This window comes from Rhinopithecus bieti, unplaced genomic scaffold, assembly GCF_001698545.2.
Source record: "Rhinopithecus bieti isolate Rb0 unplaced genomic scaffold, ASM169854v2 scaffold_10354, whole genome shotgun sequence".
NCBI lineage: Eukaryota > Metazoa > Chordata > Mammalia > Primates > Cercopithecidae > Rhinopithecus > Rhinopithecus bieti.
In genome coordinates, this window is record NW_016806491.1 from 564,011 (window position 1) to 588,636 (window position 24,626).

Sequence of the window (24,626 nt, forward strand, 5' to 3'; positions counted from 1 at the left end):
TTTTTGAGACAGAGTCTAGCTTTGTTGCCCAGGATGGAGTGCAGCAGTGTGATCTCGGCTCGCTGCAACCTCCGCCCTCTGCCTCCCGGGTCCAAGCAATTCTCCGGCGTCAGCCTACAGCTGGGACTACAGGCGCACGCTGCCACACCCGGCTAATTTTTTGTATTTTGGTAGAGACAGGGTTTCACCATGTTAACCAGGTTGGTCTTGAACTCCTGTGCTCAGGCAATCCACCCGCGTCGGCCTCCCCAAGTGCTGGGATTACAGGCGTGAGACACCACGCCCAGCCCAGTAAACACTAGCATTTTATTGTGGGGTTCATAACATGAAAGGCAAGGGTGCAGATAGATGCAACTATACATGCAAGATTCTATATTTCATGTAAAAAGGTACAATACTAGTAAACAGACTACAAAATGTTAAAGATGTATACACTTCCTCGAACAAGTACTAAAAATAATACAAAGAGGTACCGTGAAAAGCTCATACATAAATGAAATGCAATTCAAAAAATACTCAAACATTACTAGCAGTTAGCACTAGTCCGAAAGGGAGAAAAAAATTTTATTTTTATTTATTTATTTTTTGAGACGGAGTCTCGCTCTGTCGCCCAGGCTGGAGTGCAGTGGCTTGATCTCAGCTCACCTGCAAGCTCCGCCTCCCGGGTACACGCCATCAGCCTCCCGAGTGGCTGGGACTACAGGCGCCCGCCACCACACCCGGCTAATTTTTTAATATTTTCAGTAGAGACGGGGTTTCACCGTGTTAGCCAAGATGGTCTCAATCTCTTGACCTCGTGATCCGCCCGTCTCGGCCTTCCAAAGTGCTGGGATTACAGGCGTGAGCCACCGCGCCAGGCCGAGAAAAAAATTTTAAATAAGTATATATTCAAATAATATTTGAAAGAAATCAGAAAAAATAACTGATGAGACAAATTAAACTCAAATATTAAAATGACCTAAATCCAACTACAATAATAAAGAACATTATTCACTGGAATAAAAATAGCAAATCAAATACAAAAGTATTTTATCAGTGTTAAATCTAATGAACATGAAATTACACTGTGGTTATATAAGAGAACCCACCTTTTCTTATGAAGTACATACTGAAATACTTAGGGGTAAGGGACCATAAGGTATGCAACTTACTCTCAAATGGGTCATGAAAAAAAAATGGGTGTGCATCTAGACGTGTGTGTGTGTTTACAAAGAAAGAGTCCAGGCTGGCGAGGTGGCTCACGCCTGTAATCCCAACACTTTGGGAGGCCGAGGCAGGTGGATCACCTGAGGTCAGGAGTTAGAGAACAGCCTGGCCAACATGGTGAAACCCCGTCTCTACTAAAAATACAAAAATTAGCCAGGCATGGTGGCAGGCGCCTGTAATCTCAGCTACTCGGGAGGCTGAGCCAGGAGAATTGCTGGAATTCAGGAGACGGAGGTTGCAGTGAGCTGAGATTGCAACATTGCACTCCAGCCCAGGCCAACAACAGTAAGACTCTATCTCAAAAAAAAAAAAGAAATTCTATTTTATGAGCTTATTTTACTACCAGGTATTGACAGTTATTTATTTCTTTTTCTAACTAATCATCCATTGTGACTATTCATTTTTTTTTTTTTTTTTTTTTTTTTTGAGACAGAGTCTCACTCTGTCGTCCAGGCTAGAGTGCAGTGGCTGAAATTACAGGCACATGCCACCACGCTTGGCTAATTTTTGTATTTTTAGTAGAGATGGGGTTTCACCATGTTGGTCACGCTGGTCTCAAACTCCTGACCTCGTGATCCGCCCGGCTCGGCCTCCCAAAGTATTGAGATTATAGGCATGAGACACCACACCTGGCCCAATTTTTTCCTGAACAACAAACAACCATAAGTGCATTTACTGGAAATATTAACTTCAAGAGTAACAACGACCTATCTTACATATTTTTACATATAATAATAAAAATCATTATCATTCATATTAGTAAAATCACTAATTTGACTACATTCTGAAGCTTGAAAGCATACAGTAAGTTCACACTTACTAAGCATTCCCATGTACCAGGCATTTTATTGTATTAATTCATTTATGTATAGAGAAAAAAGGCTGATAATGACTGTGTTTCCAATGAGAATAGGTAAATGATTTTGTAATTTAAAAAGTAAAGTTAGGCAAGGCATAGTGGCTCACACCTGTAATCCCAACACTTTGGGAGGCAAAAAGGGAGGGTTGCTTGAGTCCAAGAATTACAGACCAGCCTAGACCACATAGTGAAACCTTGTCTCTACAAAAAATAAAATGATTAGATGGCCGTGGTGGCATGTGCCTGTAGTCCTAGCTACTCAGGAGGCTGAGGCGAGAGGATCCCTTGAGATCCGAAGTCTGAAGTCATAGTGAGCTATTGATGGCGCCACTGCACTCCACCCTGGGCAAGTGGGGGAGACCCTGTCTCATTAAAAAAAAACCAAGAAAACAAAAAAGTAAATTAGAAAGACAATTAAAAGTAGCTCTTACCGGAAAAGACATCAAATAAACTTGTTCCATCACCATTGTCATCATCTGCTGCCATGATCCTATTTCCTTTTGAAAGTCACCACCTATGGTATTAAATATTTTAAAATTTCCACTGTTAAAATAAACCTCACAATTCAGAGAATAAACCTAGCTTCAAAACAAAAAGCAATTTTCAAATTTGGACACATTGAAAAAGCTCACTCTCTATCATTCTTTGTTTTGGAGACAAAGTCTCACTCTGTCGTTCAAGTTGGAGTGCAGTGGCTTGATCTCCGCTCACTGCAACCTCTGCCTTCTGGGTTCAAGCGATTCTCGTGCCTCAGCCTCCCGAGTAGCTGGGATTACAGAGTAGCTGGGATTATAGGAGTGCACCACCATGCCTGGCTAATTTTTGTAATTTTAGTGAAACAGGGTTTTGCCTGTCTGCCATGTTGGCCAGGCTGGTCTTGAACTCCTGGCCTTAAGCAATCCACCCACCTCAGACTCCCAAAGTGCTGGGATTACAGGCGTGAGCCCCCGTGCCTGGCCTTTCTCTCTACCATTATTAAAAGCAGATTTGTGTTATCAAAAAAAGTGCCTAATACTTTCTAGTAAAAAGTCAAAACTATGAAACAAAAATTTTAAACTTGTTAATATGGCTAGGCATGATGGCTCATGCCTCTAATCTCAGCACTTTGGGAGGTCAAGTCAGGTGGATCACCTGAGCCCAGGAGTTTGAGACCAGCCTGTGCAACATGGTGAAACCCCATCTCTACAAAAAATACAAAAATTAGCCAACTGTAGTAGCCTGTGCCTGTAGTCCCAGCTACTTGGGGGCTGAAACAGGAGGATCACTTGAGCCTGGCAGGCAAAGGTTGCAGTGAGCCGAGATAGTGCCATTGCACTGCAGCCTGGGTGACAGAGTGAGACCCTGTCTCAAGAAAAAAAAAAAAATTGTTAATATCATTAAGCTATGTACAAAGTAAATGATGCTAATTTTATAAAACAGACCAAAATACAAATTAACTTTTTTTTTTCTTTAGACAGAGTTTCGCTCTTGTTGTCCAGGCTAGAGTGCAATGGTGCAACCTCGGCTCACCACAACCTCCACCTCCCGGGTTCAAGCAATTCTCCTGCCTCAGCCTCCCAAGTAGCTGGGATTACAGGCATGCACCATCATGCCCAACTAATTTTGTATTTTTAGTAGAGATGGGGTTTTTCCATGTTGGTCAGGCTGGTCTAGAACTCCCGACCTCAGGTGAACAACTGGCCTCAGCCTCCAAAAGTGCTGGGATTATAAGCCTGAACCACCGCACCCGGCCAAATTAACTTTTGCACTAAAATAAGAACCATCACTACTATCACAACACACACATGCACACACAAACACATACATATTAGTACTAACAAGAAATACTGATACCAAAAAAAGGTAATCACTTAGACCAAATAGAAAAATGGTCAAAAAACACAGACAAATCTTTAAAAAAAAAAAAAAAAAAAAAAAAAAAAAAAAAAACCAAAGTTTTTAAAAAAAAAAAATAAAAAAGACTGAAAAGAAGTAAAAAAAAAAAAAAAAAAAAAAAAAAAAAAAAAAACCAAAGCTTTTGAAACTAAAAGATGTTTGACTTCACTAAACACAAATTAAAACAATGAGATATGCCATGCTGTATAGGAAAGTGTTGGCATAGCCAGGCATGGCTACTTATTGTTCGAAAGGCTGCTCACTAAGACCCTTGGCTGGAGTTTAAGAACTCAAATTTCAGGAGGGTTCCCACAATTTCCAGACCAATAAGAAGTGGCTCGATGTGCCTAAACTGTTCATACACACAATTTGGTTTATCATAAACACCTGTATCCTTCTGGGAGTCTTAAAATTTTAGTACATAACAGGCAGAGGTGGCCTATGTGACCAGCACCCAGTAAAAAGCCTGGGCACTGAGTCTCCAACATGCTTCCCAGGTAGACAACATTTCACACCTGCTATCACTAGTTGCTGGGGGAACAAACAGTTAAGGACATGACTCCACTGGGAGCAAAACCATGGGAACTTTAACGTGGTTTCCTCTAGACTTTACCCCATGGACCTTTTTTCCCTTTGGTGATTGTGCTTTGCATCCTTTCATTGTAATAAATCATAGCTGTGAGTACAACTACATAGTGAATTCTATAAGTCTGGAAAATCATCAAACTTAGGGGTGGTGCTCGGGACTCCTGACACTTGTTTTCACCAATAACATAGTAAGACAAGCAAATAACAAACAGTTTGATAGTACACTAGGTTGACAAAGGTATGGGAAAAGAGGTACTCTCATAGCTCTCTCAAGTGTACTCTGGTAAAAGCTCTGTGAAAGCAATTTGGTAACAGCTTTGATTTGATTAAAAATTTGATGAAATCTTTAAGTGCAATACTCTGACCTAACAATTTCACATCTAATAATCTGTTACTAGTGTTGTTTATGGTAAAACTAGAAACAACATAAGAATCCAAAACAGTAAAAAAACAAAAACAGGCCGGATCGCAGTGGCTCACGCCTGTAATTCCAGCACTATGGGAGGCGGAAGATGGCGGATTAACTGAGGTTAGGAGTTCGAGATCAGCCTGGCCAACATGGTGAAACCTCGTCTCTACTAACTACAAAAATTAGCTGGGCGTGGTGGCAGGTGCCTGTAATCCCAGCTACTTGGGAGGCTGAGGCAGGAGAATCACTTGAACCCAGAAGGTGGAGGCTGCAGTGAGCCAAGATTGCGCCACTGCACTCCAGCCTGGGCAACAAGAGTGAAACTCCGTCTCAAAAAAAAAAAAAAAAAAAAAAACGGGCCTCTCTTCACTAACTTATCTGGGATCCTCTAATCTGTCAGTAAAACCCAATGAATGACGCTTATGGCCACTGAACTATGGCCACTCTGGCCACTTGGGGCTATGAAATTATTAGCAAGCCTGCACCTGCATACTTCTGCTCCCACCAATTGAGATATATGCTTATGTAGTGGAGGGTGTATGTCTGCTGCCTGAATCCTGAAGGACAGGAGATGAGCCAAGACCATGGTGCCAGGCTGAAGAGCCAGTGCCCATGAGAACCCAAACATTCCGGAGAGTATTTGAGAACCTACCAAGAAAAACAGTCTCATCGCTTAAATACAGTAGGCAATGAGCCAGAAAGTTAGCTTAAAAACAGACAAAAGGGCAGCATGGATCTCTAAAGTTGTCCTGCTGCCATCCAGAGTGCCCTTGTAAAAAATAAACTTATTAGTCCTAATAAATGTATCTATTCACCAAGCTGGACTCGTCTGAATCATTCTTTGGTCTCCTGGCTCCCTCTTAGTTTGGGGGAAGGTTTTCTATATACGATTCTGGGTTTTTCTCAAAGCTTACCAATGTATATTGTCAAATCCAATTATGCCCATTTTCATATTTTTCTAAATCACAACATGATGAAAGATCACATTACCAAAGGGAGTTATTTTCTACTGAAAACTAAGCAGAATGCTGTGGAAAGATAGGTAGCAAAACACTCACACACACACACCTGCATGTCAAATCAAGTGCAGAAAAAATGATCCAAAGTACTAGGGGAGAAAATCTAGTCTATACTCATATCAATTAAAAAGTATCTAAGTTTTTTTTTTTTTAAAAAGACAGAGTCTCCCTCTGTCACCCAGGCTGGAGTGCAGTGGCACAATCACAGCTCACTGCAACCTCCCTGGGCTCAAGCAAGGACAAAACAAAAACTGAAAATCATGGGCAATGTCTTATGGGTGTAGTTCATGCCAGAAAGATGTCAATACTCTCATCATTGGATTCATATTCAAAGATAAGATCATGGTTCTACCTCAAGAGATAAATAAAATCAAGGTGTATTATCTTTTTTCCTCCATTGCTCACATTCCTTAATCTAACATTTGTTTCAATTAGCTCATTTGATTAACTGTTATAAAATAGCCTGCACAATTACAAAAAGCACAAATAACATAATCACGTTTGGTAACTAACATAACTGACTCTGCAAAGCAAAATTCAACTGGTGAAATCAGATAGTCAGAGGTTTCCTAATGAGAAATCTACTAGTAGTAGCTGTAAGCTGTCACATGGAGAGGGGAGCATTAGTCATGGGGTTTCCTCTCAGAATAATGGAGAATCTAATGATTTGGTTAAAGAGATCAAATAGATCAAAGCTTTCCCTGCACTATTATTTCATACAGCTTTAGTTTATACTAATGACAGGTATTACTTAAAAAAAAAAAAGTGTGGTAACTCACACCTGTAATTTCAGCACTTTGGGAGTAAGGTGGAAGGACTGCTTGATCTTAGGAGTTTGGGACCAGCCTGGGCAACATGGCAAAACCACATCAAGACAAAAAAAAATACAAACAAACGGGCTGGGCACAGTGGCTCATCCCTGTAATCCCAGCACTTTGGGAGGCCAAGGTGGGTGGATCACAAGGTCAAGAGTTTGAGACCAGCCTGGCCAACATGGTGAAACCCTGTATCTACTAAGAATACAAAAATTAGCCAGGCATGGTGGTGCGTGCCTGTAATCCCAACTAGGCTGAGGCAGGAAAATCACTTGAACTCGGGAGGTGGAGGCTGCAGTGAGCTGAGATGGCGCCACTGCACTCCAGCCCGGCCGACTGAGCAAGACTCTTGTATACATTCTAGCTCCGTTATTTACTGTCTCAAGGTCTCCAAAATCCCAAGGTTCAATTAAATTAGGCTCATGTTTGCAAACACTTCTTGACACGATCTCCCCACATCTGTTCCTCACGACATCTATCTATAAGTTCACAATCAAGTATGGGTGTGAACACCCACAAAACAGAACATGTGAAGGCAAGATCAGAATGTGAGAATAAAGTGTAGAAAGTCACAGGCTCGGAGGGTACAGTGAACCAAGATCGTGCTACTGTACTCCAGCCTGGATGACAGTGAGACTCTCTCTCAAAAAAAAAATAAAGTCAGGGGATGTATTACATGATTAAGATACTTGGATTCCATCTAGAAGGGAATGGGGGAACCAGTGAAGGTTTTTAAAGCAGGGGAATATAATGATCAAATCTGCATCTTAGAAGTTTAACTCTGGCAAGAGTCTGGAAAATATGAGTGGGAAGGGAGATATAAAAGGCTACCAAAACAAGGCAGAAGACAAAGAGGTGTCACTCTAAGTTCTTAGTAGTGGAAATAAAAATAAGAAACAGATCTTGGCTGGGCACGGTGGTTCATGCCTGTAATTCCAACATTTTGGGAGGCTGAGGCAGGAGGATTGCTTGTGCACAGTTCAAGACCAGCCTGGGCAACACAGTGAGACTCTGTATCTACAAAAAATAGAAAAGTTAGCTGGGTGTGGTGGCACATGCTTCCGGAGGCTGCAGTGAGCTGTGACTGCACCACTGCACTCCAGCCTGGGTCAAAGAGCGAGACTGTCTCAAAACAAAACAAAACCAAAAAACCCACAAAACACTAAAAACAGATCTGAGAGGTAGTCAACAAGATTTAATGGAAAGTGTATTCATATGGCCAGTCTTCCCCCATTTCAAATTGTTCTTCAAACCTCAGTATGAGTTATTTTCGAAATGTAAACATGATCGTGTTCCCAACTCTGCTTAAACCCTTCAGTGCCTAGGCTGGATGCAGTGGCTCATGCCTGTAATCCTAGCACTTTGGGAGGCCGAGGCGGGCGATCACCTGAGGTCAGAAGTTTGCGATCAGCCTGGCTAACATGATGAAACATCATCTCTACTAAAAATACAAAAATTAGCCAGGCGTAGTGGCGCATGCCTGTGATCCCAGCTACCTGGAAGGCTGAGGCAGGGGAATTTCTGGAAGCTGGGAGGGGGAGGCTGCAATTAGCACAGATCGTGCCACTACACTCCAGTCTAGGGGACAGGGCACTTTGTCTCAAAAAAAACAAAAGAAGGCCGGGCGCGGTGGCTCAAGCCTGTAATCCCAGCACTTTGGGAGGCCGAGACGGGCAGATCACGAGGTCAGGAGATCAAGACCATCCTGGCTAACCCAGTGAAACCCCGTCTCTACTAAAAATACAAAAAACTAGCCCGGCGAGGTGACGGGCGCCTGTAGTCCCAGCTACTTGGGAGGCTGAGGCAGGAGAATGGCGTGAACCCGGGAGGCGGAGCTTGCAAGTGAGCTGAGATCCGGCCACTGCACTCCAGCCTGGGTTACAGAGCAAGACTCCGTCTCAAAAAAAAAGAAAAAAAAAAACAACAACAACAACAACAACAACAACAACAACAAAAGAAAACAAAACCCCTTCAGTGCTTCCTGCTGATTTCAGGATAAAAAACAAATTCTGAGGCCAGACGCAGTGGCTCAAGCCTGTAATCCCAGCACTTTGGAAAGCCGAGGCAGGCAGATCACCTTTGTTCAGGAGTTCGAGACCAGCCTGGACAACATGGTGAAACACCATCTCTACTAAAAATACAAAAATTGGCCAGACATGGTGGCTCACACCTGTAATCCCAGCTACTTGGGAGGCTGAGGCAGGAGAATCAGTTGAACCTGAAAGGAGGTTGCAGTGAGCCGAGATCACGCCACTTAACTCCAGCCTGGGCAACAAAGAGAGACTCCGTCTCAAAAAACAAAGGAAATATATAATATATACACTTTCTTTTTTTTTGAGTCTCACTGTGTCGCTCAGACTGGAGTGCAGTGGCACAATCTCTGCTCACTGCAACCTCTGCCCTTCGAGTTCAAGCGATTCTCCTGCCTCAGCCTCCCGAGTAGCTGGGATCACAGGCGCCTGCCGCCGCGCCCAGGTAATTTTTTGTATTTTTAGTAGAGACGGCGTTTCACCATCTTGACCAGGCTGGTCTTGAACTCCTGACCTCATGATCCACCTGTCTCAGCCTCCCAAAGTGCGGGGATCACAGGTATGCGCTACCGTACCCGGCCCTATATATACACTTCCAATGTGTAACTTTTGTATGCTGAGTGGTACATTTCTTTATTTTTTTCGCTTTTGAGTGAATTAATAAGGTATAATTAATTGTGTCTTGACTTGTAAAACAAATTTTTAGATGGAGGCAACTGGGATGTTTGTGATGATAAGACATCCTTGACCTGTAAATTGGTTTGAATTGCAGATATTCATTATTGAATTTACTCCTATTTTCTCATATTTTGGAAAAGACACCTGAACAATAAATGAATCCTGGATAGCATACTCTCCTTCAAACAATGAAGTGATATTAATACTTGCCTGCAGGAGATGCATACTACAGGAGAGAGCCCTTAGACTATGTCAGGCCACACTATGAACCTCCCCCCATCCTCCATTTTTCTCCTTTGTGTTTCTGTTACTGTACTAACGTTGTGGATAAATGACACTGAAATTCTGCATAATGTGAACAGGATAAACTATTTATAAATTGAAAAAAAAAACAACAACAAAAAGAACCATGGGGCTTCTGCAGGGAATACTCTTTCCTCAATATTCTACTTTCACTTAGCTCTTCTTTGATATTTTGCTTAAGTCATTTTGAGTCTCCCCTGTCCACCCTCTCTTCCCACTAAGTCAGGCCTTCTGTTATATACTCTTACCCCATTGTGTCCTTTCCCTACATGACCTCTTCTTGAAGTTCATGATTCCATTTTTGTGGGAATCCTGGAGAAATGTCCATCTCACCCAATGGACCACCCAGTGGTTCTCCATAAAGACTAGGACCATCTCTGTTCTGTTCCCCAGCTCTCACTGTATCCCTTGCTCTCAGCAGGCCTAGCAGAATGGCAAGTAATAAAAGAATATCTGTTGAATTAATGAAATTCCCAGTTTGTTAAAGACGATTTTCATGTTTCTAGCTATCAAGGACAGTCATGCTTTAACAGCAATGGAGAACCAGTGAAGTCATGTTATCTGCAGGACATCCAGATAAAGATGTCTAACAGCAGCGGGGGGCGGTGGCTTATGTCTGTAATCCCAGCACTTTGGGAGGCTGAGGCAGGCGGATCACGAGGTCAGGAGTTCAAGACCAGCCTGACCAACATGGTGAAACCCCGTCTCTACTAAAAATACAAAAAAATTAGCTGGGCGTGGTGGTGCGCACCTGTAATCCCACTACTCGGGAGGCCGAGGCAGGAGAATTGCTTGAACCCAGGAAGGGGAGGTTGCAGTGAGCCGAGATCACGCCATTGCACTCCAGCCTGGGTGACAGGGCAAGATTCCATCTCAAAAAGAAAAGAAAAAAAAAAGGCCGGGTGTGGTGGCTCATGCCTGTGATCCCAACACTTTGGGAAGCTGAGGCTGGCGGATCACCTGAGGTCAGGAGTTCGAGACCAGCCTGGCCAACATGGTGAAACCCCAATCTCTACTAAAAATACAAAAATTGGCTGGGCATGGTGGCGTGTGCCTATAATTCCGGTTACTCCAGAGGCTGAGACAGAAGAATTGCTTGAACCTGGGAGGCAGAGGTTGCAGTGAGCTGAGATCGTACCACTGCACTCCAGCCTGGGCAACAGAGCAAGACTCCATCTCGGGGTGGGGGGGAGGTGTCTAACAGGTGGAAATGTCATACAGAAAAGGCATGGTAGGTATTATGATTTGGGACTCATTAGCACCTTAGTGATAGGTGAGATTACACTCTTGAAATCACAGTGATTCTCCTGGAAGGAGAGGAAGAAGAAAAATGTATCAGAATCTCTTGGGAAATGGGTCTTTTTCACTTTCCCTCACCTTCTCCCATTTGAGGATCTCAATATATGAGAGTTGCTACCGATAGAAGTGATGCACCTGTGAAAGTGTAGAGGCAAAATTTTCAAAGTTGAGAACCATCATGCTGAAAGAGTTTGTACTGGGAGGCCAAGGCAGGCGGATCACCTGAGGTCAGGAGTTCAAGACCAGCCTGGCCAACATGGTGAAACCTCATCTGTACTAAAAATACAAAAATTAGCCAGACATGGTGGCACACACTTATAATCCCAGCTACTGGGGAGGCTGAGGCAGGACAATTGCTTGAACCTGGGAGGCGGAGGCTGCAGTGATCTGGGATCATGCCACTGCAACTCCAGCCTGGGCGACAGAGTAAGACTCTGTCTAAAAACAAAATGTTTGTAAGCAGATTTATTCATACATAATCTTTTCTGGAACAATTCCAATAGATTCAGATGTGAAAGCAAAGTAAGACAGAAGAAGGATCACGCAGCCTTTTGTCAGGTAGTCTGAAGGAAGTTTTCTTTTCAAAATTGAGAGAATGTGGCCGGGCGTGGTGGCTCACACTTGTAATCCCAGTACTTTAGGAGGCTGAGGGCAGTCTGATCACTTGAGCCCAGGAGTTCGAGACCAGCCTGGGAAACATGGCAAAACCCAGTCTCTACAAAAAATACAAAAATTAGCCAGGCATGCTGGTGCGCACCTGTAGTTCCAGCTACCTGGAAGGCTGAGGTAAGGATTGCTTGAGCCCAGGAGGTCAAACCTGTAGTGAGCCGAGATCTTGCCACTGCACTCCAGCCTGGGCTATAGTCTCAAAAAAAAGAAAAAAAAAAATCACTACAAAACTGAGATTGTGTCCTTATTGTAGACGCTAAAAGATAAAAAATAAAATTTAGAGAAAAACACACAAGCATTTGTAGAGAAAAACAGGAAAAAGCCAGAGGAGACAGACGGTCTGTATTTTTACGCTCATGGGAAAGGCTAATACTAATACAGCAAGACCCCAGAAGAAAATGTGAGGGGCAAACACTAACAAAAGCTATCACATATGGCACATTTACTATGTTCCAGGTACTAACCTAAATGTTCTAAATACATTATTCACTTAGTTTAAATCCTCCCAGAGTTCTATGAGGTCCATATTACCTATCTTTTTTCCCATTTTACAGATGAGGAAAACACAGACGATCAAGAAATTGCACAAGGCAACCAGCTGGTAAGTGGCAGAGCTGAAATTAGACCCCAGGTCTGTCTGTAAAGCAAGATGGCCAAAATCAAGAATATTCAATGCAATATAAATGTTTTTGGAAAGAAGACCATCTCTTGTAAAACGGAATGCCAGGAAAAGATAATTGGAGGGCATAGCGGGGATAGGAGGGCAGATGGGAGAATCCCTGCCATGAAAGCCTCTGTTCCCCCTCCAATCAAAGAGGCGCTGAGGAAGATGGGAGGAAGGGCCTCGAGGAGAGGCGAAATGTTTGCTGGTGGAGATGTGGAGAACGGAAAAAGACCAAGGAAGAGTCGAAGACAACTTGATGCCTGAAGTACAAACGCTCAGCTCCTGCGAATTCTACATTCACATCTGAGTTAGGGCCTACTATGTGCTAGGGATGAATCTAGGCGCTGCAAAAATGAAAATAAACTTATTTAGGCATGTTGGTTTGATGCCTAAATAAACGTTTCAGAAACAATCAACATCAACGATCACCTGACACTCCAGGAAACCCATTTCTCCAAAGAACTCCATCTGAAAGCTTTTAAGAGTATATTCCAAAGAGAGACTGGATGGTGGGGGGGAGGGGCAGGACGAGCGGCCGAAGGGACAATTCCTGGACGCGCCCGCCCATAGCCCCCCTCCAGACCCTCTCGAGGGACGACGGAGGGACGCAGGGAGCAAGTCCTGAAGCTGCACCGGGGACGGAGGGAACGTGGCTACCTGCGCAGCCAGACGTCAGGCGCGGCCCTTCCCCGACCTACTTGGCCGCTCCAGATGGACTCCCTCTGACTCTCTGGCTTCGCAGGGACCGCCGACCTCCACTCGGGGAACTACCGCGCCATGCAGCCTCTTCCTTAGCAGTCCCTCACGGACCGGGCCCCTACAGCAACTTACCCGCCCGGCCCGGCCCAAGACAACCCGGTTCCTTTCTGCCCACCGAGGTCTCCCTGGCATCTCCACCAATACCAGAGCGCAATCAGGGTACGGAGGCGGGACTGAGTGCCTACGGCCAATCATATCAGACGCAAAGCACGTCGCAGCGCCCACAACTAGTTCCCGCCTTTGGAAGGGAAAAAAAAAACACGGTTGGCGCCAAACTCCAGTAATCTTCGTAGGGCTTTAAGAGAAAGAGGCGGGGTGTAAGGTGGCGGGGAAGGCGACGGGGCGAGTCTTCAATACGGAAGGGGCTGACCTGAGTAGAGGTACGGGCCTGGCTTGAGAGAAGCTCTTTAATGAAAGAGACAGGAAACCTTGAGAAGTCTGTCATTTATTTAATCCTTTACTCTTAAAATTCTGCTGTCAGCTGCGTGCTAGGTAAAGTGCTGGGCTCGATTACGATGAATAAATTTGTTCCCTGCCCTCAGATGCGTTCCTGGATGATAGGCAGACAAACAACTTAGCTTCAGATGTTGGGAGCCTTAAGGAGGGGATACTAGTCTAGCGAGGCAGGAGAGAGAAGAGCTTGTTAGAGGGTGGAATACCTGACTTGTCTTATAGAACCTATAGTAATGGGGGGTGCCGGTAGGTCTAGCCTCAGGAGCTTAGCCCGCGCATTGATAGGTGCGAAAATGAGGCCATTTTCTTCCTCGCTACTTATAGTCTGTCTATATTCATCCCTACCCAATTCCTCTTGGTTGTCCACTTAGCTTTTTTTTAATTTTCGCTTTGTCGGTCAGGCTGGAGCGCAGTGGCGCGGTCTTGGCTCCCTGCAATTTCCACCTCCCGGGTTCGACAGATCCACCCACTTCTGTCTCCAGAGTAGCTGGGACCACAGATGCAACCACCACCCCTGCTGTTTTGTTTGGTTGTGTTTTTTTCTGAGATGGAGTTTCACTCTTGTTGCCCAGGCTGGAGTGTTATTATTGCGCGATCTCAGCTCACTGCAACCTCCGCCTCCCGTGTTCAAGTGATTCTCCTGCCTCAGTCTCCCGAGTGGCTGGGACTGCAGGAACGTGCTACCACGCCCAGCTAATCTTTGTATTTTTAGTAGAGACAGGGTTTCGCCATGTTGACCAGGCTGGTCTCGAACTCCTGTCCTCAGGTGATCCACCCGGCTCGGCCTCCCAAAGTGCTGGGATTACAGGCGTGAGCCACTGTGCGGGCAATTCTTTTTAAAATTAGGTGGACTATTCTGAGGAAGAGACACTTGTCATCATCTTCTATTTAGTTACCCAGTGGTGCAATTCACATATGAGAGGCAGGATACATTTTTAAATTTCTCCATTTATCAGCTTTCAAGATTGACTTATTACTCTCCAAAGGCAACAAATTTTTAAAATTATTAGTATATATTCATGGGCTAAACTAATAGGTTTTGATTCATTATAATTGTTATCTTTATTAAAGCTCAGATTGTATCATCTTTGGTCAATGGTAGCATCTACAAGTTGATGCCCAAGTTCTCTTTACATGACACTCATAATTTTTTTCAAAAATATTAATTTTCAGAGGTCACCAATGGCTGTTGGGTGGGCACTGCCAGCAGAGAAAGTAGCATAAGACTTAAGAGAGCTTAAGACATTTAAGACCAGGCATGGTGGCTCATGCCTATAATCCCAGCACTTTGGGAGGCCAAGGCTGGAGGATTGTTTGAGCCCAGGAGTGGGAGACCAGCCTGGGCAACATAGGGAGACCTTGTCTATTTAAAAAAAAAAAAAGAAAAAGAAGAGCTGGGCATGGTGGTGCATGCCTGTAATCCCTGTACTTTGGGAGGCCGAGGTGGGTGGATTACTTGAAGTCAGGAGTTCGAGACCAGCCTGGCCAACATGGTGAAACCCTGTCTCTACTAAAAAATACAAAAAATTCGCCAGGTATGGTGGTGCATGCCTGTAATCCCAGCTACTCCAGAGACTCCAGAGGATGAGGCAGGAGGATTGCTTGAACCCAGGAGGCAGAGGTTGCAGTAAGCCAAGATCGCCACTTCACTCCAGCCTGGGTGACAGAGTGAGACTCTATCAAAAAAAAAAAAAAAAAAAAAAAAAATTTGGGTGTGGTAGCAGGTTCCTGTAGTCCTAGCTACTCAGGAAGATTGCTTGGGCCCAGTGGTTCAAGGTTACATTGAGCTATGATTGCACCAGTACACTCTAGCCTGGGCGAGAGAGTTAAGACCCTGTTTCTAAAATATATACATATTTTTATATCAGACAGGTAATATACTGAGGTCATAACATGGTTTGAGGGAGGCACATATTACACATGTGTGTGAAAATCATCATGCTTATGAACTACAAAAGGATCAAAGATACTATTTTTTTTAGTGCAAAATTTCAAACATACACAAAAGTAGAAAGAAGAGTACAATAGGCTGGGTGTGGTGGCTTACCTCTGTAATCCCAGCACTTTGGGATGTCGAGGGGGGGTGGATTACCTGAGGTCAGGAGTTCGAGACAAGCCTGGCCAACATGGTGAAACCCTGTCTCTACTGAAAATACAAAAGAAAAAATTAGCTGGGTGTGATGGTGCATGCCTGTAGTCCCAGCTACTTGGGAGGTTGAAGCAGGAGAATAGCTTGAACCCGGGAGGTGGAGGTTGCAGTGAGCTGAGATTGTGTCACTGCACTCCAGTGTGGGTGACAAAGCGAGACTCCGTCTCAAAAAAAAAAAAGAAAGAAGAGTACGATAAACTCCTATTACCCAATATCTGGTTTCAATAATTACTAATACACTGTCAACCTTATTTCATGTATACTACATATCCTCTATTCCTTCCTTATCATCATTGTTTTTCTTTTATTATTTTGAGACAGAATCTGGCTCTGTTGCCCAGGCTGGAGTGCAATGGCGGGATCTCAACTCACTGCAACCTCTGCCTCCCAAGTTCAAGTGATTCTTCTGCCTCAGTCACCCACATAGCTGGGATTACAGGCATTTGCCACCATGCCTGGGTAATTTTTGTACTTTGTTTTGTTTTTTGAGACGGAGTCTCACTCTGTTGCCCAGGTGGGAGTGCAGTGGCACGTTCTCGGCTCACTGCAACCTCTGCCTCCCGGGTTGGAGTGATTCTCCTGCCTCAGCCTCCCAAATAGCTGGGACTACAGGCATGTGCCACCACGCCCGGCTAATTTTTGTATTTTTAGTAGAGACGGGGTTTCACCATGTTGGTCAGGCTGATCTCGAACTCCTTATCTTGTGATCTGCCTGCCTCGGGTAGTGCTGTGATTACAGGCATGAGCCACTGCGCCCAGCCCACAAGTGCACTTTTAATGTTATGGACGCTATTTTTTTTATGACTTCCAGAATATTCTATAACTTACACCCCATAGTTTAATATTCCCAATTGAACATTTTCTTCCAATATCTGTATTAAGAAATCTGCAAGGGGTGTCTTTGTCACACTTATGTGAGGATTTCCGTAGGCTAGAGTCCTACAAGGGGAATTGCTGGGGCAGAATGTTAACTAGTTAGGTATGAGCAGAGCAGCAGAGCGCTCCCCACCCCACATACACCAGGACTATTGGGCGACAAATGAAATGATGGTCAGGCGGTTCTTAACTGTTTCTCTAACGTTCACCGGCGCCAGCGAAAGGCAGTCTCCTAATAGAAAACACCTGAAACTGATCAGTAGCTTCCCAATAAGATCTCAGGAGTGGGGAGAAGCAGTGCAAGTTCCCGAAAGTATGCCAACATATAAAACCTCAAGTCAAGAGGTCAAGCTGCGCACTTGGTTTCTCAAGGCGCCTGCTTGGCCGTCTTCCAAGTTGTACTTTCCTCCTTTTCTTTCCGTCCTGTTCTAAAGCTTTTTGATAAATTTTTCTACTCTGAAATTTGCCTAGGTCTCTCATTCTGCCTCATGCCCTTCGTGGAATTCTTTCTTCTGAGGAGGCAAGAACTAAGATTACTGCTGACCCCTACCTACGCACGGGGTAACTGCCACCGCTAACAAGAAGGGTAGAATCAGCTTTTCTTTTCTTTTTTCGAGACAGAAAAGTCTGCTCTGTCGCGCGGCTGGAGTGCAGTTGCACGATCTCGGCTTACTTTTGTAACCTCCGCCTCCCGGGTTCAAGCGATTCCCCTGCCTCAGCCTCCCGAGTAGCTGGGACTACAGGCGCGCGCCACCACGCCCGGCTAATTTTTGTATTTTTAGTAGAGAAGGGGGGGTTTCACTATGTTGCCCAGGCTGGTCTCGAACTGCTAACCTCAAATGATCTGCCCGCCTCCGCCTCCCAAAGTGCTGGGATAAAGACATGCGCCACCGCGCCCGGCTGAGAATCAGGTTTTCTCTCACATCTGATCTTTCCCTGTGTTCAGGCAGAAGGAAGGCACGGTGGGCTGAGAATCACACGCCCCCTCTCTTTCCTCCCCGGCCTAACGCACTCTTCGCTCTGTCCCGCCACGTGCTGAATTCGCGAGCCCCCATCACTGATGCATCCAAACCAACTAGATTTTTCCTTCCATTTCCCTCCCGGAAAAGGCGGGACAGCGAAGACCGGCGTTTCCGCCGCTGAGAGGCAGAGGCCGGGAGGGCGCCGCGTAGCCGTCCCGAGCTGATGACGTCAAACGCCGTGTGCTCACCCACGTGTGGTGCAGCTCTCCTGGTGTCCGCGCTGGAGCGGAGGACGCCTTTCCTGGGGGCGTAGTTGGTGGCTGCTCGGGCACTGGGACTTCGGCGGCTTGGGGACGCTGGCCGCGAAGTAGGGAGCGCAGGTGGCCGCTCGGGGTGAGAGCCGTGGGTCATGGAGCACTTCTTGCTGGAGGTGGCAGCCGCGCCGCTGCAGTTAATCGCAGCCAAGAACGAGAAGAGCCGCAGTGAGTTGGGCAGGTTCTTGGCCAAGCAGGTAAGACGTGAAGGGAGAGGGAAAGCGCCGGACCGACTGGGTCGCCCCACTAGTAAGCTTCCTGCGCTCCCCTGCCGAGAGTCACCGCTTTAAGGGGAGAGTGGTGCGGCCTCCGGTCAAGCTGGCTCCCACCTCTGGGCTGGCGCAGGTCGTGGAGGTTTCCGAGCGTGTTTGAGGCGATTGGAAGGAGTCTTTTGTTTTTCTCTGGAGGAGCCTTCCAGTACTCTTCCCACCGCCTCTCACCCCTATGCATGCGCTTTGGCTGCTTGTGGCAGAGGTGGCCTTCCGAAAGGAATGTGGTTTGTTTTTCTGAAATTGAGGTTGCGTTTCTGCGGTTTTGACAAATGTACGTATTACCTAAGTGTGCGTAGTCCAGCCACTCCTGTTAGTTTGGGTGAACCACTGACAAATATTGATTGCATTCCTGCTGTGCGTAAGGAACGGTGTGGCGCTGTGAGAAAGTGGATAAATTCGTTGATGTCTGCCATGAGGGAAATTTGCATCTATTTTTGGAGACAGTTCGTAAACACTTAAAACAGCTGAAGGACAAAGCAAGACAGCGAATACTAACTGTAACTGTACGAATTATGAGGTTAACTAGAGTTTTCTGGGAAATGGGTCTTCGGGCTTTTAAGAACCTTCTCATTGACTCCTACCTGAGTTGAAGACTTTTTTTTTTTTTTTTTTTTTTTGAGACAGAGTCTGGCTCTGTTGCCAGGCTGGAGTGCAGTGGCGCGATCTCGGCTCACTGCACCCTCCTCCTCCCGGGTTCAAGCGATTCTCCTGCCTCAGCCTCCCGAGTAGCTGGGATTACAGGCGCACGCTCCCACGCCCAGCTAATTTTTGTATTTTCGTTAGATACGGGGTTTCACCATGTTGGCCAGGGTGGTCTCGATCTTTTGACCTCGTGATCCTCCCGCCTCGGCCTCCCAAAGTGCTGGGATTACAGGCGTGAGCCACGGAGCAGGTGTGTGTGGTCCCAGGTACTTGGGTCCCAGGTGTGGCTAATTAATTTTTTTTTTTGAGACAGAGCCCCACTCTGTCGTCCTGAGTGGAGTGCAATGGCCCACCATCTCAGCTCACTGCAACCTCCACCTCCTGGGTTCAAGCGATTCTTCTGTCTCAGCCTCCCGAGCAGCTGGGATTACAAGCGTGCGCCACCATGCCTGGCTAATATTTTGCATTTTTAGTAGAAACAGGGTATCACTGTGTGGGTCAGACTGGTCTCAAACTCCTGACCTCAGATGATCCACCCACCTCAGCCTCCCAAAGTGCTGGGATTACAGGCGCGAGCCACGGTGCCCTGCCCTAAAGTATTTTTTTGATGTATCTCCAGCCCATTTGTTCTGGGGAGTGGGGCCAATTTTGCTCCCAGGGACAAATCTGGAGACCTTTATGGTTATCACAACGGTTCATTATGGGGCGCTACTAGCATCTAGTGCCTCAAGGCCAGGGATGCCGCCAAGCATTCTGTTATGTATGGGACAACCCCCTACAACAGAGTTATCCATCGTAAATGGCAGTGGTGCAAAATTAAGAAAGAAATCCTGCCCCAGCCTGGTTGTTCAGTCTCTGCTCAGGGCTTGCTATTTCAGCAACACTAAGCTGCCTGCAATGACCGCAGGTTGTTACCCTCTACTGTTGTTGACTGGAGTCACCTCCCATTGTTAACTTCTGTTGTTATTTATTGTCTCGGTCATTCCTTGCCATTACTTGCCTCATTGACTTTGCATTTCCTTTCCTTAGAAGGCTGCATCTCTCTTCTGTGCCCTGCTCAGTTAACTTGTTTGTTCTGGAAGACTGCTTTTGAAATGGTTTTCCCCAGGAAGACTTTTCCTCTTCCTCTTAACCTTTGTTTCAACTAACTGTCAGTAGTTGATTGAGAGTATGTCCAGAGAAGGGGACTGTGTAGCTGTAGTGTCCAGTACAGTGTCTGATATGCAGGAGGCAGTAAATGTTTATTGAACAGATTAATGTACTCACAATTTGTGATAGTTTTGTCGATGGAAAGTGTCAAACTCTAAAATATTTTAAGAGATTTATTCTGAGCTAAGTGTGAGTGACCATGGCTCATGACACAGCCCCAGGAGATCCCGAGAACATACGCCCAAGGTGATCGGGTTACCGCTTGTTTTTATACATTTTAGGAAGACCTAAGACATCAATCAGTACATGTAAGACGTACATTGGTTTGGTCTGGAAAGCTGGGACAACTCGAAGGGTGAGAGGGGCGGTCTTCCAAGTCACAGGTGGATTCAAAGATTTGCTGACTGGCAATTGGTTGAGAGTTTATTTAAATCCCTGGAATCAATAGAATGGAGTGTCTGGGTTAAGATAGGGGTGTGGAGGCCAGGTGCAGTGGCTCACACCTGTAATCCCAGCACTTTGGAAGACCAAGGCAGGTGGGTCACAAGGTCAGGAGATCGAGATCATCCTGGCTAACATGGTGAAACCCCGTCTCTACCAAAAATATAAAAAATTAGCCGGGCGTGGTGGTGGGTGCCTATAGTCCCAGCTACTCTGGAGGCTGAGGCAGGAGAATGGCGGGAACCTGGGAGGCGGAGCTTGCAGTGAGCCCAGATTGCACCACTGCACTCCAGCCTGGGCAACAGAGCGAGACTCCATCTGAGGGGGGGAAAAAAAGGGTTGTAGAGACCAAGGTTCATATTATGCAAATGAAGCCTCCAGGTAACAGGTTTCAGAGAGAATAGTTTGCAAATGTTTCTTTAAAAAATTTTTTTTAAATTATTTTTTAAAGTGATAGGATCTTACTCTGTTGTCCAGACTGGTCTGGAACTCCTGGGCTCAAGTGATCCACTTACCTCAGCCTCCCAAAGTGCTGGGATTATAAGCCTAGCCTATAAATGTTTTTTTTTCCCCAGATGTAGTCTCCTTTCCCCCCACCCCCAAACGGAGACGGAGCCTTGCTCTGACACCTAGGCTGGACTGCGGTGACGCGATCGCAACTCACTGCAACCTCTGCCTCCCGGGTTCAAGCAGTTCTCCTGCCTCAGCCTCCCGAGTAGCTGGGATTACAGGCGCCTGCCACTGCGCCTGACTAATTTTTGTATTTTTAGTAGAGATGGGGTTTCACCATGTTAGCCAGGCTGGTCTTGAACTCCTGACCTCAGGTGATCCACCAGCTTCGGCCTCCCAAAGTGCTGGGATTATAGGCATGAGCCACTGTGCCCAGCCACAAAACAGTCTTTATTATGAGAAAGCAGTGTTATCTAGTTTTTATTATAAGAGAGCAATGCTCTCTGGTTTCTTTCTAATAAAATGACAAAGCAGGTTTCTTAAATAATTTACAAAGGGCAGGAATTGCTCTTGAACAGGGCTACCCCTCCTGGCACACCCACAGTGCTCTGCCAGAGCATATAAATAGGTACCTGTGAGCCCAGGGTTTAAGTCTGGAACTATCTCCTGTGCCTTCCTCCAGAGCCCTGGTAGGGAAAGCAGGGCTGAGAGTGGTGTTCCCAAGAGCCTTGGCACCGGAAACACAGTGGGCGAGTGACTTTGTGGATGACTCCCCAAAAACCAAGCACATGGGTACACAGTTCAGAGCTCTCAAACATCTGATGCCGGCTCTTCACATTGTAGATGAAGCAAATACCAGGCTCAAGGTCAAGTATAGGATGAATTTCTAAGCCCAAGAGTCCCCTTGGGGGACTCCCTACCTCTGCAAGGTCTCCTCAAGACACTCTCAGGCTGTGGCAGGCAGTCACTGATGGGTCCAGATGTGGCTGGAACAGGGGGGCTCTGGGCCCCTTGCTAGTCAGGTCTTTGTTAGCAGCGGCCCAGGGGTACTGATGACTCCTGGGAGCTTCTGCCAGGAAGCTCATGGGGAAGCACAGACATTCTTGGGTATGAAGCTTTGGTGGTCAGTCAGGGCTTGTTTCCTGCAGGGCACTTCCTTGATCATGAATGAGAGTGTCATTTCACCACTCTCTTCCGCTATAATGGCTTCATCCAGCTCTTGGGACAGCTTCTGGAGATGCTGAATTCCTGCCCCCCCATAGCCTCTAGGTCACTATCAGACTCGCTAGGAGAGCAGAGGAGCTCTGTCGAGGAGCAGGGGCTCTGGAAGGCAGCCTCCTGCCTCCATTGCCGTAGAGGGTGGGCATGTGAGCCCGTTCAGGTAGAGAGGTGGTGATGCACGGGGGTCTGTGGCTGAGTGGTCAGGGGCAGCTCCGGACAGCCTAATATTCTGGCTCAGGCTGCAAGTTGGGGAGCCGCTGCCCTCCCTTTTTTAACCCTATTTTCCTCCTCCTGGCCTTCACCTGGGTCTCCACCAGCCACTTGGTGCTACTTTGGCAGGACTTCTGGATTCTCTGTGACATGGCTGGGTGCTCTTAGCTGAGCGAGCTACAACCTGGAGTCTCTTGCTGCCCTGACTCTGGTTTCTAGGGTTTCCAGGAGGTGCCTGCCCAGAGGTTGAGGTTGACAGCTCTTAGGGGCAGCTTCATTTGGAACTGTCTGCACAGAGAACCCAGGGCCCTGGCGGAGATCTCCTGATGACTGGCCATAGGCTGCAGCTCCTTGCTGTCCAGCAGCTGCTCCTGGTGCTGGAGAGATCTCCAGCGCATGGAGGCGCTCGCATCCTGCCACGAGAAGCCATCTGTCTGGCCAAGAGTCTTCTCTGCCCACTAGACCTCAACACCCCCAATGTCTGCCTGAAGCCAAGCACTGTAAATGTTAAATGTTTCTTATGAGACTTAAAGAGACAGCTTTTCAGGGCCATTTCAAAATACGTCAAAGCTGTATATTTTGGGCCAGACATGGTGGCTCATGCCTGTTATCACAGCACTGTTGGAGGCTGAGGGAGGAGAATTGTTTGAACCCAGGAGTTTGAGAGCAGCTTGGGCAACATAGCAGGGAAACTCTGTCTCTACCGAAAAAAAAAAAAAAAAAAAAAAGGAGGGGGGATTAAAATACTCCTGAAATGCTTCTTTCAGGGTTTGCTCTCTGTCATATTGGTATCTTAATTGCTACGAGTCTGTTTTGTCAGTCCTAAGGTCTCTGTTTTAATGTTAATGCTGGTCAGCTGTGCCAGAATTCCAAAAGGAAGAGTGTATAATGAGGCGTGTCTGACCACCCATTCCCAGCATGGCATGAACTAGTGTTTCAGGTTTACTTTGGAACGCTCTTGGCTGAAAGGAGAAGGATTCACCTTCATTCAGTTGTTTGGGGGGCTTATAATTTTAATTTTGGTTTACACTTTCTTTTTTATTATTTAAGACAGGGTCTGGAGAGCAGTGGCCTTGACATCCTAGGTTCAACTGATCATCTTACTTCAGGACCCTCCCCATCCCCTCCAGTAGCTGAAACTATAAGCATATAGTTGGCTGTATGTCTGGCTAAATTTTTTTTTTTTTTTTAAATCTTAGGTAGAAACAAAGTCTTGCTGTGTTGCCCAGGCTGGTCTCAAACTCCTAGGCTCAAGCAGTCCTCCCACCTTGGCCACCCAAAAATGCTGGGATTGCAGGCATACTTACTTATTTTTGGCAGAATATACCTTTACCTTTCAGTGTTTTAAGCAAATGATGACAGTGGTGATGCTTTAATGCTTCCCCTGTCCGAGACAGGGTCTCCCTTTATGGCCCAGGCTAGAGTACGGTGATGCAATCATAGCTTACTTCAGCCTTGACCTCCTGGGCTCAAATGGTCTTCCCACCTCAGCCTTCTGAGTAGCTGGGACAACAGGTGCACAATACCATGCCTGGCTAATTTCCTTTTTTTTTTTTTTTTTTTTTTTTTTTGAGACAGAGTCTTGCTCTGTCACCCAGGCTGGAGTGCAATGGTGTGATCTTGGCTCACTTCAACCTCCGCCTCCTGGGTTCAAGCAATTCTTCTGCCTCAGCCTCCCAAGTAGCTGGGATTACAGGCACCTGGCACCATGCCCGGCTAATTTTTTGTGTTTTTAGTAGAGATGGGGTTTTGCCATGTTGGCCAGGCTGTTTTCGAACTCCTGACCTCATGTGATCCTCTCGCCTCCACCTCCCGAAGTGCTGGGATCACAGGCATGAGCCACTGCACCCAGCTTTGCCTGGCTAATTTCTAAAAAAAATTTTGTGGCCAGGCACGGTGACTCACGCCTGTACCAGACTTTGGGAGGCCAAGGTGGGCAGATCACCTGAGGTTGGTAGTTTGAGACCAGCCTGACCAACATGGAGAAACCCCTTCTCTACTAAAGATACGAAATTAGCCAGGCGTGGTGGCGCATGCTGTAATCCCAGCTACTGGGGTGGCTGAGGCAGGAGACTGTCTTGAACCCAGGAGGCAGAGGATGTGGTGAGCCGAGATTGCACCATTGCACTCCAGTCTGGGCAGCAACAACGAAACTCCGTCTCAAAAAATATATATATATATATTTTATTAGAGATGGGGAGTCTCACCATGTTGCCCAGGCTGGTCTTGAACTCCTGGGCCCAAGCCATGCCCCCACCTTGTCCTACCAAAGTGTTGGGATTGCAGGTGTGAGCCACCGCACCCAGCCTAATTG

At 46.3% G+C, this 24,626-nt stretch overlaps 2 protein-coding genes and 1 pseudogene across 7 annotated transcripts in view; 1 reads left to right on the plus strand and 2 right to left on the minus strand.

The window, feature by feature from the left end:
* The window catches only part of CASP8AP2 (caspase 8 associated protein 2), a 40,220-nt gene extending 26,883 nt beyond the window's left edge, over positions 1-13,337 (minus strand). For 2 of the 6 annotated variants that reach the window (XM_017876786.1, XM_017876784.1), the window contains exons 1-2: positions 13,246-13,337; positions 2,497-2,579 (exon numbers count right to left, since the gene is read on the minus strand). In XM_017876786.1, coding sequence (XP_017732275.1) covers positions 2,497-2,551 — 55 coding nt within the window. In that variant the 5' untranslated portion in view covers positions 2,552-2,579; positions 13,246-13,337. Of the gene's footprint in view, positions 1-2,496; positions 2,580-13,112 lie in introns of all 6 variants that reach the window. The other 4 variants (XM_017876785.1, XM_017876787.1, XM_017876783.1 and 1 more) reach the window with 3 other exon arrangements.
* Positions 13,338-17,844: 4,507 nt separating this feature from the next.
* MDN1 (midasin AAA ATPase 1) overlaps positions 17,845-24,626 on the plus strand; it is a 196,929-nt gene continuing 190,147 nt past the window's right edge. Inside the window, 1 exon segment of the mRNA XM_017876823.1 lies at positions 17,845-18,124. Coding sequence (XP_017732312.1) covers positions 18,023-18,124 — 102 coding nt within the window. The 5' untranslated portion in view covers positions 17,845-18,022.
* On the minus strand, positions 21,963-22,710 carry LOC108532638 (protein FAM64A pseudogene; annotated as a pseudogene).